At 43.5% G+C, this 18,757-nt stretch overlaps 1 protein-coding gene across 5 annotated transcripts in view; it reads left to right on the top strand.

The window, feature by feature from the left end:
• Window positions 1–18,757, top strand: part of LOC121009336 (synaptotagmin-like protein 2) — a 140,455-nt gene that overhangs the window by 107,731 nt on the left and 13,967 nt on the right. For all 5 annotated transcript variants that reach the window (XM_040442385.1, XM_040442383.1, XM_040442386.1 and 2 more), the window contains exons 8-11: window positions 638–736; window positions 2,196–2,287; window positions 3,388–3,489; window positions 6,767–6,936. In XM_040442385.1, the coding sequence (XP_040298319.1) occupies window positions 638–736; window positions 2,196–2,287; window positions 3,388–3,489; window positions 6,767–6,936 (463 nt within the window). The remainder of the gene's footprint in view (window positions 1–637; window positions 737–2,195; window positions 2,288–3,387; window positions 3,490–6,766; window positions 6,937–18,757) is intronic.

Raw genomic sequence — 18,757 nt, 5'->3', positions numbered from 1 at the left:
ATTTTCTTCATTTCCTCATCATTGTGCCAAACCACCAGATTATTGGAGACATGGATATACTGTGTAGCTGGTTACATGTGATCTAATAGACCATAGGGAACACTATTATTAACAGTGGGCTCCCTTGCCTGGATGGCCCCTATGTAGCTGCACATGTTGAATGCACACATACTGTACTATGACTTCTGACATATCATAGAGAAGATGTCATCTGTGGAGACCAGTTTTTGAGAACCCCATAGGCTACAACATAAGAAGGTTTTTCTCCTTTGGATTAGCGATCAGTAAGGTTCTCCACACATTGACAAATAAAAACAAGTAAAATGTTTGCTCATCGTGAACCCCATAATAAAGATGAGCAAATTGATTCTAACAAATCAATGTGTCTCATCAGCGGGGCTTCTTCCCCTTGGGGGGGCTGACAGCAGAGGTAAAGAAGCGCCAACCTGGCACAAGATGGACAGGACCAGACATTTAGAAATTGTCACGTTTGGGCTAAATGTCCATCCCTGTCAATACTGTGGCAGTTGTGCGCTTCGTCACCTACGGGGACTGCCCCCCACAGTGAAGAAGCCCTTCTGATGAGACAAATCAATTTGCTCATCTCACCCCCATAACTATTTGGTTTCTTCTCTAGGCCGGAGCTCTGAAGATTACCCTGAGGATGTGGCTGCATCAAAGTCTAATAATGTCAGCAACGCAAGAAGCATGGTGAATATTTATACAACCACGGAAAGTGAGTTTCACAGGGATGGAAGATAGTTTCACTGTATTGGTCATTGTTCCTCTTTGGGTTTTGGTGAAGATAACCATGTTATTTCTTCTGAAGATTGCTATTGTCTCTTTAACATCCCATTACAGATGATTACAGCACAATCATAGCACCCCATCTGTCAGTTTACCTAGGAAACCAAGCGTTCAATTCATAATGTTGACTCTGTTTTACAAATCTACTGTTTGTTCGTCCACATCCTTTTCCTGATACAAGTCATGGAGTCAGGTGTAAAATAGATTTCCGCAAGGTCTTTGTATTTGAATAAAGAACTGTTGACAACTTGTGCAGGGAACGACAGACGCAAACAGCATGGAAAGAAAAACTGAAATCGGGAGGGTGAAGTATGACACAGTGACGTGCGTCCTGGTCACTAATCTGTGTATTGTGGACATTGAACAGTTATAAAATGTGGAAGACAGCAGACTGGAAAAAATGCCTACGTGCACCTAGACATATATCTATAAGCTAATATATCAGGACATCAGGTGAAATGACTATTCCTGGGCTCAAATCTATGTAACCTTCAAAATATCTCTTTTTGCCCTTCTTTTGTAGATCTCAGGACCATTTAAATCCAAACATAGCTTGAAAGGAACATTTATTGACTAGGGTCTGATTTTTTTTTTAGCAGATATTTCCGACATCCTTAGCAGGACACTTTCTTGAAAAGAGTCTTTCAGAAAATTTTGACCATGCAAAACTGCTGGCAGCACTAGGTAGAGGTTGGAGAGAGAAGGGAACACATACTTTATGTGGAACTTTCATCATCAGGAGTAGTGTGAATTTGTAGTTTTATTCTGCTTGGTTCTGTTCCTGCAAGTGCTTAGGAGGCGGAGCTTCACTTTGATGTGCTCTGTGCATTTAACTGCTTTATGGCACCTCCCCACTGCTCTGAGGGACAACTGTAGTGGTCTTCTGGTTGGATGCTACACCTGTCACTCACAGCAGAAGGGAGGGGCGGTGAAGCAGCTCAATACAGAGAGCACTTAACCGTGAATCTTCACCTCCTGGGCTCTTACAGGAGCAGAATCTAGCAGAATAAAAGTTCATATTCACGCTACTTCTGATAGTAAAGATCCGCAAAAGATGTGTTTGCCCTGGTGTCCCCAGCCCCTTCCTAGTGCTGTTAGCAGTGTTTAATGAGATATGCACCATTGCGGCTTAGGTGAGTGGGTAAGGTAAGGTCCTCCTTGAAACCCGCTTTGCTTTATTATAGAAAAAAAAAAAACTTCCGAAGACTCAATATTTATTCTTTCATGAAAGCCATGTGCAGAAAAAGAGAAAAACAAATGTAGTATGGCAATGTAGTGAGGAAACAACTGAGGTCGCATCAGTATTATATGTTGCCAGTTTGATGTGTCCTTTTTGTTTCTCAAGGTTATGTTTATCACTATTAATTTCCTTCTTTTGTTCTTCTAAGCATATAACAAGCCGAACACGTTAAGTCACCAGCTTCTGGAGCCGGAACGCGCTAAAGAGCTGAGCAGATCCACTCCTGCCCTGCATTCAGAGGTAAGGACAGACGCAGGAAAGAGCATGGCTGGGGTTTGTATAGCTTCTGCTTCATAGCAATCACAATTATGTGCCACCTTTAATTTATACACATGATGTATACAGTAAAGGGATGCCTCAGAGCGTATAATTACATCCGAAAAAAAAGTATCCGATTTAACATATATGTTTTTGTTTTTTTGTTTTTTTTGCTGGACTCTGCAGGATGGAAAAGCACAACATACTATGATTTTGCATCTTCCCCCCAAAGTATATATTAAAGGGCATCTGTCAGCAGAAACTGGCTGACCGGTTGCAGGTGCGCTTGGCAGCTGAAGGTGCCTGCGCTGCTGAGAAAAAATGATGGTTTAATATATGCAAATGAGCCTCTAGGAGCAACGGGGGCGTTGTCATTACACCTAGAGGGCCTGCTCTCTATGCATCTGCCGCGCCCTCTGCACTTTGATTGACAGGGCCAGGTGTGATGACATTTTCACTATCTGAAACAGAGCCTCTAGGTGTAACGGCAACGCCCCCGTTGCTCATGGAGGCTAATTTGCATGTATGCAAATATCATTTTTCTCAGCAATGCGGGCACATATGAGCATGGGACCAACACAGATACCGTACCTTCAGCTGCCAAGTGCACATGTAACAGGTCGGCCAGTGTCATAGGGACAAAACTGCTGACAGATGCCCTTTAAACCTGGGCCAAAAAAATAATGTGATCACAGCCTAAGGGCATGTTCATACTGTAGCTCTCATGCCGAACATGACCATAGGCCCACATGCACCTAGTATATGGCAAAATAGTGCTGTTTGGGCTCACGCTGGTCCAGTATGTACATACTTTCTTTTCAATATATGGGAAAGTCTAATCTACTGATGGAAACAGTAAAAAAAAAAGTATACTGCATGACATATGTTTTCACAGTGGCCAATAGTCATTGTATGCATGTGCAGTGACATACATTGGATGCATTGATTCAAATATATATCAGGGAATACTCCCCATGTGTACCTCCCAGGGATGCTGGGAACGGAGTCTTACATTTATGAACTATACAAATTTTCTTGAGACGTACATTTTTAACCTTTGTTTCTCTCTGTTTTGGTCTCAGACTGAATCTGACACTGCCTCTGAAATCAGCTTCAACATTAGGAAACACAGAAAGACCCTTAGCGGTGGCAGCAACTCCTCTGATATGGCATCAGTATCTTCCGTAAGTACTTGATGGCCTTTCACTAGCATACCCGTTTACTTTCAGAGCTGTCTTATAATCTGTGTCTCATATTATTATTACTGGGTACATATATTCCATTTAAATAAACTTTGATTAAGTAATGCATAACAGAAGGTAAAAAGTATGATCCAGGACCAACTCTGTGTGAGGAGCATTCTCCATTTTTACGGACAGCTATAGGGCTGTACAGCAGTGGCGTCTCTAGCTTTCAAATTTTGGGGGGGCACACTGGGGGCCAGGACAAAAGTAGGGGGGGCAGCTATAACAACGATACATTTACACAAGTACGCTTAGAAATGCTGCAATACTTTACCCAATACCTAAAACCGCAACAGGGAAGAAAAGTCCAGCTGTCTGTGGATGACACTTTTATAGAGAGGGGGATCTGTGGATGACACTGCTATGGGGGGGATCTGTGGATGCCACATACCGTATATGCCCCTATAGTGCCCACCAATAATGTGCCAGTAATAAGTGCCCTCAATAACGTGCCACTGCCAGTAACAAGAGCCCCCCAATGTGCCAGTAACAAGAGCCCCCCAATGTGCCAGTAACAAGAGCCCCCCAATGTGCCAGTAACAAGAGCCCCCCAATGTGCCAGTAACAAGAGCCCCCCAATGTGCCAGTAACAAGAGCCCCCCAATGTGCCAGTAACAAGAGCCCCCCAATGTGCCAGTAACAAGAGCCCCCCAATGTGCCAGTAACAAGAGCCCCCCAATGTGCCAGTAACAAGAGCCCCCCAATGTGCCAGTAACAAGAGCCCCCCAATGTGCCAGTAATAAGCCCCCATCACGTGCCAGTAACAAGAGCCCCCATCACGTGCCAGTAACAAGCCCCCCATCACGTGCCAGTAACAAGCCCCCCATCACGTGCCAGTAACAAGCCCCCCATCACGTGCCAGTAACAAGCCCCCCATCACGTGCCAGTAATAAGCCCCCCATCACGTGCCAGTAATAAGCCCCCCATCACGTGCCAGTAATAAGCCCCCCATCACGTGCCAGTAATAAGCCCCCCCCCATCACGTGCCAGTATTAAGTCCCCCCCCATTGTAATAAGCCCCCCCCCATTGTAATAAGCCCCCCCAATGTGCCAGTAACACTATTGTAAAAAAAAAACACTTATACTTACCTCAGTGCCAGCGATGCGATGCAGACTCTTCCTGTGTCCCGCGCTGTAAGGCTCAGGCGGCGCCTCTGATAGGCTGCCGGCCTAGTGCCTGCAGCCTATCAGAGGAAGGGGAAGGGACACGCCTCTCCCTCCACTGCACCTCCGCTGGCACAGGCAGATTACAATGGAGATGAGCGCAATGGAAGCGCTCATCTCCCTGTGCCCGGCGGCGGCTCACTTGGGGGGGGGGGGGCATTTTAGTTGGGGGGGCACAGTATGATGTAGGGGGGGCCGTGGCCCCCTCTGGCCACGCCACTGCTGTACAGTATAATCTATATTGTAGATGCTGGCAGACATGTAGTGGACATTTTTTGACTGCTCGCTGGACAATCAAATAAAATAAAAAACGAAGAAACACAATTAGGGGCAATTTGGTTAATTATTTCCGGAACTTATGATTAAGGCTTCTTGCACACAACCGTATGGCTTTTTCAGTATTTTGCGGTCCGCAAAAAACGGATCCGCAAAAAATACGGATGACGTCCGTGTGCATTCTGTTTTTTACGGGACGGCTACTATCCTTGTCCATTATGCGGACAATATCCACAAAAAAAACCCGGAACAGACACGGAAACAAACAACGTTCGTGTGCATGTAGCCTAAGACAGCGGGGGGGATGAGATATTAGGGTAAACTGCAATTACAACTGCATTCTTAGGTTTTCATTGGACATAGGTGTCAAGTACGTCTGGTTTAGTTTTAACCCCTTAGTGACCACCCATACGCCTTTTTACGGCGGTCACTAAGGGGCCTTAGGCTGGGCTGCCGCGTTTTTACGGTGGCCACGTCTAAGCACTGCACGGCTCCCCCATGCAGCGGGGAGCGCAGACCCGACTCTCACATGAGAGCCGGGGCCCTGCTCTAACCAGCAGGAGTGCCGATCTGGGCTGTTTAACCCTTTACATGCCGGGCTCAATGGCGCCCGCTGCATGTAAAGTGGTGACAGAGGGAGCGGACTCCCTCTGTCTCCCATCAGCACCCCGAAAATGCGATTGCGGGGTGCTGATGTGTTGGGAAGCTTACCTTGCTTGCGATCAGGGCCCCGAGCCTGTCTTCAGTTATCTCCTGCAGGCTGTGCCTCTCTGGCGCAGCCTGCTGGTCAATGTTTGAATAGCATTGCTATTGAAATGTAATGCATTATAGAGATAATGCATTACATTTTAAAACCAATCAAAATACTGTATATTATAGTCCCCTTGTGGGACTATTAAGTAGTAAAGAAAAAAAATAAAAAATAGATTTATTAAATAAAATAAAAAAATTCCATAAAATAAAAAATATCCTTTTTTTTCCATTGAAAATACGCTTTTCAATGTAAAAATTGCAAAAAGAAAATATCCCCTATATGTTTGGTATTGCCGCATCCATAGCGACCCGGACTACATAAATATTACATAAATTATCCCCTATGGTGAACGCCGTAAAAAAATAATCAAAAAAAAAGACAGAATTTCTAATTTATTCTTAGTTTCCACCGAAAAAAACTTAATAAGCGATCAAAAAGCGGCATTTACTCCAAAATGATACCAATGAAAAATACAAGCCGTCCCTCAAAAAACAAGCCCTCACACAACTCCATAGAAAAAAAAAAGTTATGGGTCTTGTGAAGTGGCAATGTAAAATCATTTTTTTGGTTAATAAAAGGGGTTTTATTGCAAAAAAAAAGTAGTAAAACGTAAAAAAAATTATAAGTATTTACTATCACTGTAATCGTGCTGACCCAGAGAATAACGATATTATGTTATTTGTACCGAAAAATGAACGCCGTAAAATTTATAATGTAAAAACGCAGTGGCAGTATTGCTATTTTTCCCCATCTCCCTCCCAGAAAGAGTTAATAAAAGTTAATCAGAAAGCTATGTGTACTCCAAAATGGCGCCATTAAAAACTACAACTTGTCCCGTAAAAAACAAGCCCTCATAAAGCTATATAGACGAAAAAATAAAAACGTTATAGCTCTTGGAACGAGACCATGAAAAAAGGAAGAAAAACGCTTGGTCATAAAGGCCCAAACAGGCTGGTCACTAAGGGGTTAAGAACTACTCCGAACCCTGTGTAAATAACACTTTAACCTCCATTCTTTTGGCAGGTCAGTAACAGTGTCCTCAGTGTGTACAGCGGTGATTTTGGAAGTGTGGACGCACAAGGAACTGTTCAGTTTTCTCTGGATTATGATGAGAAGAACCGTGAGTTCCAGATATACGTGGCTCAGTGCAGGGACCTGGCTGTGGTGGATGAGAAGAAAGGACGATCAGACCCGTTAGTATTGCAGTTTCCCTGTTCTGCTTTGTGGTCATCATGTTTCTTTTGTATATGTTGTACTTTCTGTCCACAGCAAATATATGTGAACTCTGGATGAACACATGGGTTATATGTGCAGTAGTAAAGCTATTCTGGTTGATAAGAATGGATGTAGTTGTGGACAGATGTAGGAAACCCTAAACTGACATTAAACGTCATCACACCTGCCTGGTCCTGTCAATCAAAGTGCAGAGAGAGCTGAGCCTCTAGGTGTAATGACAACGCCCCTGTTGCTCCTAGAGGCTCATTTGCATGTATTAAAACATACATTTTTCTCAGCAATGCGGGCACATATAAACATGGGACCAACACAGATGCCCTCAGCTGCCAAGCGCACATGTAACAGGTCAGCCAGTGTCATAGGTACAAATCTGCTGACAGATGCAAATTATCTTGTTACATACTATTGAAATGAATAGTGTGTACTGTGTAAAAAGGCAGTTGTGATGGAGACCCCCCTTCTTGGACACAAGACCACTGCAGCCAATCAGTGGCCTCAGCATGTGCAAGAAGTTCAGCAGTAACATGCTGTACCGACACAACAAGAACACAAGACTAACACACAATACACATTGGAAGAATATGGGCTGAACCTGCTGATTTCAGTGTCACCATCTAAAGTGCTGTATATGGAGGTGTCCAGAATCTCCACCGATGTGAAATGTTGTAGGAAAGAAGGATCTTACTATTTCAACATACTTAATCTTTTGATTCTCCCTGGAGATAAACTATCACCATAAGTGTCTGGCAGTGACTTATTCTCCTCTCCCTACTAAGAACACATGCATGCTCGGCTGAGCCCATGATGCATGTGTATGGAAAGTGAGGGGGAAGAAACAGCTGTTGGCCAAACCATCTTTCTACCGTCATCTATCTAAGGCTTCTTGCCACCTTTTGGATTTTAAAAAATCGAGCTCATTACCCAGCAAAAAAACTTTTTTAATCCCTTTGGTGTCTTCAAGCCCATGACCCAAGACTTATTTAATGTGGCTAAACAACAGAGCCAGATGATGTGAACAATGCTGTGTTTATATCGAGCAGCATGCTATATATTTATACAAGCAAATGGCCTAGGTATATATGTAATACCCCAGAGTGTTTTTTCTTTTTTTTTTTAAAGCCCGCTCAACTGAGAGCCAAACGACTGTCCCCAAGCAAGCCCTCCAGCTCTCGTCATCCAGGTCTTGGACCACCCGCTCCCAGGAGATCCACAGCTTGCGGACAGTCGTCTGGTTCTCCATTTACATATATACACCTATATAAGAGGAAGGCTATTGTTTTGCTGACAAGGTAGAATGTGCCTATTATGAAACACGGGATATTTCAAGCCCAGGAGAAACCTGTTTGACAAAATGTTGTGTTGCGTCCAAGTAAAATTAATGATTCCATTTGCAAACAATCTGCTTTAAGATGCACCTGTCTGCTAGCTATGTTTTCATACTAGTGCCAAGAATAATTCTTGACAGTGCCAACAGAAGAAAATGAAACACAGAGACATTATCTACATTGTAGCCACCAGCCATGACTGTACACCACTATCTCTAGTGCTGAGAGACACAAGTGTAGTGATACGATCACAATATACTTTATGGAATCTGACGATCTACTAATGGCTCTGAACCAGGGTTTCTTAGCCAGGTTTTCCAGGAACGCTGGCCAGGGTTGCCAACCTAAATTTTTTATTTTTTTCTGGACAATTTATCCAAACCTCATGGACAGCCAACATTTTTTAAGGACAATTTGGAAAACCACAATAAAAAAGATTCTAAGTAATAGATGTCTATAGGTCAGATACTAATGCTGAACACATTGCCAGCCTTTACTGAGAAAAGTGACCTGCTCAAGTACCACCAGCCTCAAAAAAATCTAATTTTTTTTCATGGACACTGGAAAAAAGTCCCCTATTTTCACGGATGGTGCAGAGGTTCCTTACATCCTGATCAGGGTTTCCCCTAAACACAGCAACAACAAGACCTGTCACTACAATAGGGAAGCTTTATGAAGAAGTGAACCGTTCTGAGCTAAATTAGCCTCTGAACAAGAATTGGAGAATGCTATACTTGCCTCAACACGAAGCGTCTTGAAGGCAGGAATGGCATAAGGGGTTCATCAAGCGTGGAAACATTGTTCAGTGGTTCCCTTATGGTAATACGGTTGGGAATCACTGCTCTAAACTTTAATATAGATATATACTGTACATTTGCTATGGATTTCATTTCCCAACAAGATGTGGCAGGGGCATCACAAATCCTTCCAAGTATATAGTGTACGTTCAGTATGTTTATACCATATACTGTATATGCCCTATAGTTTATTACTATTTGTGCTAGTTATATTTGCTCCAGTGGTACCTGTCATGCCGCAATCTCTACAAAATCGTTTTATTCTTTATATCCTTTTAATGTTTGTCAGGCGATCTGAGCTTGCCATAATTTTCTAAGGTGGTTGGCTGCTGCCAAATGTATTATTTTTATTGTAACCGCTTTATAATCCCGAAATGCATAAGCTGTGACATAAGCTGTGGCCTGTATGCAGAGTTGAATACTTTTTGTAGACGTATGGTCCTTTCCTGGCCAGTGATACCTGTCAGTTTGGAATCACAGTATTTCATTCTTTGTGGTTATCACTTCTGCTTCTAGTGTACAGGGATTTATATTAAAGGGGTTCCCTAGCTTTATGGCAGCCAGCCATCCTCCCCCACACCTGTGGCTCCCCGCTGCTTGGTTCCTGCTCCTTCAGTTCTCGCACTCCGGTTCTCTGATTGTCAACTTCAAAAATGAATGGGGGACTTCCGGTTCCGGCGCCGCCATGTGAGGACGCAGCGCTCAGAGCTCCTGCATACCGCCGAACATTTTGGTCATTTGGCAGCGCAGGGAACTGTTTTTTCAGCCCTAAGGGACGTCCGACTGACACCACTTACCCACAGCAAGGAGCCGATGGAAAGATATCTCCTCCGGAGCGGGCAGAAGATTACAGGTGCGCAGCTAGCAGCCTCACAGAACGCGGCAAAAATGGCGGACACTCAGCCACTACTTTTCAGGGAAGAGGGCTCTCAGAATACCCAGGGAGAGGGGTCCCCCCTAGGTGGCACGGCCACAATAGATTATAAACAGCTAGCCATTGAAGTGGCAATGCGTATAATGCCGGACATCCAGAAAACACTGGAAACGACAATATTGGCCTCTTTTAACTCCCTGAGGGAGGAGGTAAATCAAACCAGCATACAAGTTGGGGCCCTGGAGAAAGAGATGCGGTCTTTGAAGCAGCAAGCGGGGGACACTGAGTCTGTTTTAAAATCCCAGCAGCATGCCCTGGAATACCTGCGTTTCAAGGTTGATGACCTGGAAAACAGGTCACGCCGCAACAACCTGAGAGTGGTTGGGCTGCCTGAGTCCATTAAACAATTGGACCTTTTAGATATATGTGAGAAAGAACTGCCAGAGGCCCTGGGCCTAAAGTTTTTCTGCCGAGTGGAGAGGGCCCACAGGATTGGTCCGGAAAGAGGCGCCACTAGGGACTCTAATTCGGAGTCTCCCCGCAGTGGAGATGGGAGACCTCGCCAAGTTATATTTAAACTGCTGGATTTCAATGATAAGGTGGCTTTACTTCGCAGTTTTCGTAGGAGGAGACGCCAGATAACTATAAGGGGCCACAAAATTTTATTATTTGAGGACTTCTCGGCTGAGGTGGCGAAGAAACGCAAGGCCTTTAGCCCAGTCTGCACTGCACTCTACCAAAGGGACATCAGATTTCAGCTTCTTTTCCCGGCGGTTCTAAAGATTCACAAAGCACATGGAGGGACTATCACTTTTAGATCTCCCACTGAGGCAGAGGAGACTTTGGATGAGATTATTAATTCAGAGCAGCAAGATGTATCCCTCTCTCCCCAACGGTCTACCTTGAAGGACTCATTGATTCCAGAGGTTCGGCGAGGGAATGACCGTTCGCGCAATGGCCAAGAAAGGCCCCCCAGGAGGGGACGTTGACATTCCTCAATTCTAAATGTGGTTGAAACTCAACCCTTAGGGGTAGAATTTCGTTAATGCTACTAAGCTGTTCCAGTTTAAGAATGTTTTATTATTCTGCTTTATGCTCCGTATTAGGGCCGTTATTGTTCAGTTGTACAGATAGCAATTGTTCAGGCTGGTTATGTGAGAGTTCTGCCATGGCGGAAAAAAGGAAAGTCTATAACTAGATTTTGTGACGGCTGACTCCATCTAGCCGTATCCGGTCCAGTGGATCAGTACCTGCTGCCACACACTTAGGCAGTTTTATTTTATTTGGTTGTATTTATATTGATTTTTGTTCGTTTTTTCTGTTCTCTTTTCCTCCCCCCCTTCTTCCTTCCCTCTTCCCTTCTCCCTTGGCTTTCTCTGTCTGGGGATCCGTACATACCGGAACTGAAATGAAAATTATCTCCTGGAACGTCAAGGGCTTACGTTCCCCACAGAAGCGGTCAAAAATTTTACGTCACCTAAAACGTCTTAAACCTGATGTAGTTCTCCTGCAAGAGACGCATCTGGAGGATACGGATTTCTTCCGTATGAAAAAGTTTTGGGTAGGTTCTGTGGTTGGATCCTCAGCCAGGGAGCGCAAAGCTGGAGTACTCACTTTAGTACATAGAAATTTCTCAGGGAAAATACTTTCAGAGTCTCATGACAGTGAAGGCAGATGGCATAAGTTGGTGGTAGAGATAGGAGGGATCTCCTATAGCATTCATAATGTGTATGCCCCAAACGAAAACAATGCTCCCTTTTACGCTCTTCTAGAGAACAGACTGCATATGGATGGAACCCACAACAGAATTGTGGGTGGTGATTTTAACTCAGTCGCCTCTGTTCTGGAAGACCGGAAGAGGGAGGAGGGGATGGTCAGCTCGCAAAGACTCTCTGACAAGGTTATACCTCCCTTTCTAACTTCTACAGGTTTATATGATACCTGGCGCTCTCTACATCCTGACGACAGGGAGTATACGCATTTTTCACACGCACATAATGTATGGTCTCGTATTGACTATCTTTTCCTTCCTCTGCATATGTCATCTAGGGTGGTCTCAGCTGAAATTCATGACTTACTAATTTCTGACCACTCACCTGTTTCCATTTCCTTGCAGGATACCTACCCTAGAGGAACTGATTTTATATGGCGCTTTCCTTCTTTTCTTGCCAAGGATGACAATTTCAAAGATACACTACAAGGTTGGTGGTGGGAGTTTCGGGGTGACAATCCCCGTGATGCATCAGATGTTTCGACCCATTGGGAGGCTGCAAAAGCGGTTCTGAGGGGTAGAATTCTCGGTTATGTCAGTAATCTACGCAAGGTGGTTGCTAAACAATATCAGGAGGCTAGCTCGGCCCTTAGAAAGGCATACACTCAATTTCTCCGGGTGGCTACCACTCAGCACAAGGAGGCCTGGGTTGCAGCTAGAAATACCTTTGAAGTTTGGGTAGATAAACGAGAGGCAATGTATAGGTCAGAATTCCAGACGGATCTGTTCAGATTTGGGAATAAGTCAGGCAAAATGCTGGCCAACCTAGCACGGGGTAAGAGGACTCCTACAGTCATCACAGCTCTGAAAGGAGAGGGGGGAGTGGTCCAAACAAATCCTAAATTGATAAATGATCTGCTAGGAAAATATTATGAGAGTCTCTATAGCGACACCCCAGAAGATCCTGAAAAGGGTAGGAGATTTCTGTCAGACGTTAAATTACCTTCCCTAACAGAGGAACAGCAGGGATCTATAAATGCGGAAATAACGGCTGAGGAAGTGCTACATATAATACGTTCCCTACACAACGGAAAGGCGCCAGGCCCTGACGGATTCTCAGGAGAATTCTATAAAGTGCTACAAGAAAATCTTGCCCCCACACTGACGGAATATTTTAACCATCTTTTACACACAGGTAGTTTCCCTGCTCATGCTAATGTTGCCCACATTAAATTGATACTTAAACCAAATAAGGACCCACAAGATCCAGGTTCATACCGCCCGATCTCGCTCATTAATCAGGACCTCAAGATATTGACTAAAATATTGGCTGACAGACTGAGCCTATTAATGCCTGCCCTGATAGGGTCCTCCCAGGTGGGTTTCATTAAAGGGAGGTCGGGGGTAGCAAATATTAGGAAGGTGTTGGCAACCTTGGATTGGGTCCAGCGCCGCCCTCAGCCAGCCGGAACCCCCATTTTGTTGGCGTTAGATGCGGAAAAAGCTTTTGATTCATTGCGTTGGAACTGGCTGGGGGCGGTGCTCGATAAATTCAAGATTTTGGGGGATATCCGGATCTTTCTGAAGGGTCTCTATTCCAGCCCAGGGGCGCGCATACATACGGGAGGTTTCCTATCTCGGGTGTTTCCTCTCCAGAGAGGGACTAGACAGGGTTGCCCGCTTTCCCCCCTCCTCTTTGACCTAGCCATTGAGCCCTTAGCTAGATTTTTAGAGGATTCTGACTTATATACGGGCATTATCATAGGCAAGAAAGAGGTAAAACTAACTTTATATGCAGATGATCTTTTGATTTTCATGGACTCTCCACAGCGACACTTAGGCCCCCTAATGGAGTTCTTGAGTTCTTTTGGGTCCTTCTCAGGATATAAAATAAATTCGTCTAAAAGTGAGATTTTAGAGCTTCACGCCACTAACCCACCGCAGTTTTGGCAGGACATAGGTCTCCCTTTATCGGCTGTTAAGAAATATATCACGTACCTAGGGATCAAAATCAGTAAGCTCCCGGGGTCATTATACTCACTAAACTATCCTCCCCTCATAGCGAAAATAATATCTGAACTACAGAAATGGCATTCACTTCCCTTATCTCTACTGGGAAGATGCCAGCTCATTAAGATGATGAGTTTTTCTAAGTTGCTCTACCCCCTCCAAACGCTTCCGATTCTACTGAAACATACCGATGTCAATGCTCTAAACAGGGCCTTTACCACGTTCTTGTGGTCAGGCAGACGCCCTCGTATCTCTCTTTCGAAGCTTTATGTTATGGAAACCAGAAGGAGGAGTGAAATTCCCAAATGTACGGGGTTACAATCTGGCGTGTCTTATGCGTCATGTTTCGGATTGGGTACATGATACTGATCTTTTCTCTAATAGGGAAGTAGAACAAAATCTGGTAGCTCCATGGAACCTGGTAGCGTGCCTCCACTCTAATTTGGCCGCATTACCCAGGGAAATTAAATCCTCGCTTTTATTGAGAGATACGATAGCAACCTGGAAGGCGGTTAGGAAAACAGCAAATCTGCCTCATGCAATCTCTAAATGGATGCCGCTATGGGGTCATCCAGAATTTCCATCAGGGACTAGTTTGAGACCTTCTGAGTTGTGGATATCTAGGGGTTTGACTAGGGCGGAACATCTGATGCATCAGGGGGAGAAACGCTGGCTGACTCCAAAAGAACTGAAGGAAAAATACGCTTTACCAGATTCCCATTTCTTGCAAATAATGCGGATTGTGGGTTTCTGCTCACATAGATTACGTGATCTATCGAGAGAGGCGACCAAAAACTCCTTTGATGAGATCCTTAGTTTCTCTCCCCAAACAGTCTCCCTCTCTAGGCTGTACAGGGCCTTTTCAGGAAACTTCACAAAAGCCAAGGTTTCCACTCTTTTTAAGAAGTGGGAGCACATCACTATGGATGATGAGATTGGGGTGAAGATCCTGGAAGGTTGGAGTAAGGTGCGTAAGTGCGTGATTGGTGAGATTTGGCGTGAAACGTTTTTTAGTATGATGCATCGGGCAATTTATGGATTTAACTTTCCAGCCTCTCCCCAGTTTCCAGACCGTATCACACATTGTCCTAATTGTAAAATGGCTGCTACGGATTTCTGGCATGGCATCTGGACATGTCCTGAGGTAATCAAATTTTGGATCGCTGTGATTGAATATATCAAGACTAACTGGTTGGTGGAATTACCTATGGAACCTCAGACCTTGGTTTTTCATTATATCCGTATGGAGAACCCAACTAAGATACCGATTTTATTACACTCGGTTTTGTTGGTAGCCAAAAGGGTCTTGCTCCAGAGATGGCTCACAGATGCCATGCCGGACATTCCTGCTGTGATTTCTGAATTGAAAGTACTTTTAGGATATGAAAGGATTGAAGCATCTAGGCACAAAGAAAGTTCAGCTTCCAAATTCTTTAATAAGTGGCGCACTTTTGTTTTGGCACACTACAGTATGGTAGAAGTTAGAGAATTGGTTAAACCCTTTCAGTACACTACATGGTATCTTAAAGCATCTCTAAGTAATACTCTGGGACCCCTGGCAGTATAGCCCTGCCTCCCCCCCCCCCCCCCTATATCTCTTTCCCTTACCCCTCTTCCCTTTCTTTTCTTTATTATTTCTGTCTTCTAACACTTTTGAATTAAAAATAAAAAATGCAGTCAGATTCATGTATATTAAACTCATGTTCCTAAAGTTACTGTATGTGACTCCCTGACTTCCTTCAGAAGTAAGGGGGAGAAAGCGTGCTTAATGTATGTTATGTGGGATCATGACCTTTGCCTTGTATTTTGTGAATCTGCCTCAAATAAACAGAATTTAAAAAAAAAAATGAATGGGGGTCACAAGTACCAATGCAGCCAGTGACTGGGCACAGTGGTGACATGTCCTTAAAGTGTTATAGGTTTCTGGACAGAATATACGTTTCCTGATGAAACATTATTGGCATGCAGATATTATCGTTGCAGATTTATTTCTGCAGGTATATTAAAAGAATATTTAGCTTATATCTCCATCATACATGAAACCAGGTTCGGACTGTTCCACCAGAGGATCCTCCGGTAGGCCCAGGGTTTGATACCCTAATAGACCCCAAAGGTCCTGCTTTTGGAGCCAGTCACTTGCCGCTAGGATCTATTTCTGTGATTAAAACCCTATTATACAGGTGAAACTCGAAAAATTAGAATATCGTGCAAAAGTAAATTTATTTCAGTATCGCAACTTAAAATTCGAATTTTGTGAAAAGGTTCAATATTCTAGGCTCAAAGTGTCACACTCTAGTCAGCTAATTAATCCATACCCCCTGAGCAAAGGGTACCTCAAAATTGAGACTTTAAGGTTTCATAAGCGGTAAGCCATAATCATCCAAATTATAACAAATAAAGGCTTGAAATATCTTGCTTTGCATGTAATGAGTCTATCTCATATATTAGTTTCACATTTTAACCCCTTAGTGCTATTTGATGTGTATACTCGTCATGGAGCACTGCTACTTGGCGCTCCATGACGAGTATACACGTCATGGCATTAAACTGTCACCATGTCTTCAGATATGGTGACAATGCTGAGACCCCGGCTGTTATACACAGCCAGGGATCTCAGCTTACCGGCCTGGGACCAATGAGGGCGGTCCCGGGCCGGCGATCGGCAGATCGTGACTGTGGGGATCAGAACCTTGCTAAATATGTTAAATATATGTATTTATATAATATTTTATTACTCCCCCCCCCCCCCGCAGCTCCTGATGTGCCCCCCCCCCTAATTTCAGGATGGTCGGGCGGGCGGTCGGGAGCACGCGATCCCCCGCCCCCCCCCCCCCTTCCTTCCCCCATTTTCAGGATGTCCGAGCCATTAGCAGAGTGTCAGCATACAGTTTTGTTTGGCTGGTAACCCTCGATGTGTTAAAGAAAAAAATTGATTAAAATGGAAAATCTGCTTGAAACAACCGACATCGATGTCAGCCTTTTAACCCCCTCAATGCTGCGGTCCATAGGGACCGCTGTATGGAAGGGGTTAAGAGATGGAGGGAGCTCCCTCCCTCTCCAATCAGGCTACTGCTGTGCTGTGGCAGCGGCCGATGCTTGATGGGTTAAAAGAGGGAGGGAGCTCCCTCCCACATCTGGCCATTGCGCTCTTGTGGCAGGACGCGGATGGTTACCTAGGCAACCGGACGCCTTCACAGGCTTCCGGCTTGCCATGGTATAGCTGATCAGGAGCCTGATCAGGCTTACTGTGAGTTACAATGCACTGCAGTACACTATGGAGTGTACTGCAGTGTATTTTAAACCATCAGACCCACTGGATCGTTAAGAACCAAGTAGGTCTGGGTCTGGGTAAATCTGGGTCTGGGTAAATCACATTTGTTCTTATAGCCACACATTTATAATTGATTAAAAAAAATAATACACTACACATGTTTGGTATAATCGTGGCCGTAACAACCTGATCTGTAAAAGGATCATGTTACTTTCCCTGCACGGTGAACGCCATAAAAAAAAAAAAAAAAATATGAGAAAAACTATGATGGAATGAAACTTTTATCCACCTCACTTCCAAAAAAAAATGTATTAAAAGTGATCAAAAAAGTCGTATGTACCCCAAAAGAGTACCAATCAAACCATCACCTCATCCCGGAAAAAAAGAGCCCCTACGTGAGACAATCGCCCAAAAAATGAAAAAAATATAGCCTTCAGAAAATGAAGACACAAAATTTTTTTTTTTCCTAAAATGCTATTATTGTGCAAGACTTAAATAGGAAAAAGTAGACCTATTAGGTATTGCCACGTCCGTAACAACCTGCTCTATGAAAATATCACATGACCTAACCCCTCAAGTGAACACCATAAAAAATAAAAACTGTGCTAAAACGACCAATTTTTTGGTCACCTTGCCCCATAAGGTGTAATAATGAATGATAAAAAAATCATATGTACCCAAAAATGGTACCAATAAAATGTCAACTCTTCCTGCAAAAAATGAGCCCCTGCACAAGACGATCGGCAGAAAAATAAAAAAATATGGCGCTCAGAAAATGGAGACACAAAAACAAAATTTTTTTTTTCATTATGTAAAACTTTCAGTTTTACATAATTAAAAAAAAAATGTTGTTTTTGTGTCTCCATTTTCTGAGCGTCATATTTTTTTTTTTTTATGCCGATCGTCTTGTGCAGGGGCTCATTTTTTGCAGGAAGAGTTGACGTCTACAAAGAAAGTAGACCTATTTAATATCATTGCATCCGTAACAACCTGCTCTGTAACATAGCACATGATCTACCATGTCAGATGAATGTTATAAAAAATTAAAACTGTGCCAAAACCATTTTTTGGTTACCTTGCCTCACAAAAAACGTAATATAGAGCAATTAAAAATCATATGTACCCCAAAATAGCACCAATAAAACTGGCACCTTATCTCCTAGTTCTTAAAATGGGTCACTTTTTGGGAGTTTTTACTGTAAGGTGCATCTGGGGGGCTTCAAATGGGACATGGCGTCTAAAAACCAGTCCAGCAAAATCTGCCTTCCAAAAACCATACAGCGTTCCTTTTCTTCTGCGCCCTGCTGTGTGCCCTTACATCAGTTTACGACCACATGTGGGGTGTTTCTGTAAAGTGCAGAATCAGGGTAATAAATATTGAGTTTTGTTTGGCTGGTAACCCTCGATGTGTTAAAGAAAAAAATTGATTAAAATGGAAAATCTGCCAAAACGTGAAATTTAGAAATTTCATCTCCATTTTCCTTTAATTTTTGTGGAACACCTAAAGGGTTAACAAAGTTAGTAAAATCAGTTTTGAGTAACTTAAGGTGTGTAGTTTCTACAATGGGGTCATTTATGGGGGGTTTCCACTATGTAAGCCTCTTAAAGTGACTTCAGAACTGAACTTGTGAACTGAAAAAGTGGGTTTTGGAAATTTTCTTAAAAATTTTAAGAATTGCTTCTAAAATTCTAAGCCTTCTAACGTCCTAAAAAAATAAAATGACATTTACAAAATGATGCCAACATAAAGTAGACATATGGGGAATGTTAAGTAATAAATATTTTATGAG

The sequence above is a fragment of the Bufo bufo genome, chromosome 8 (genome assembly GCF_905171765.1).
Source record: "Bufo bufo chromosome 8, aBufBuf1.1, whole genome shotgun sequence".
Lineage (NCBI taxonomy): Eukaryota > Metazoa > Chordata > Amphibia > Anura > Bufonidae > Bufo > Bufo bufo.
The sequence above is the reverse complement of the archived record's forward strand: the minus strand, read 5'-3'. Positions and strand labels throughout refer to the sequence as shown.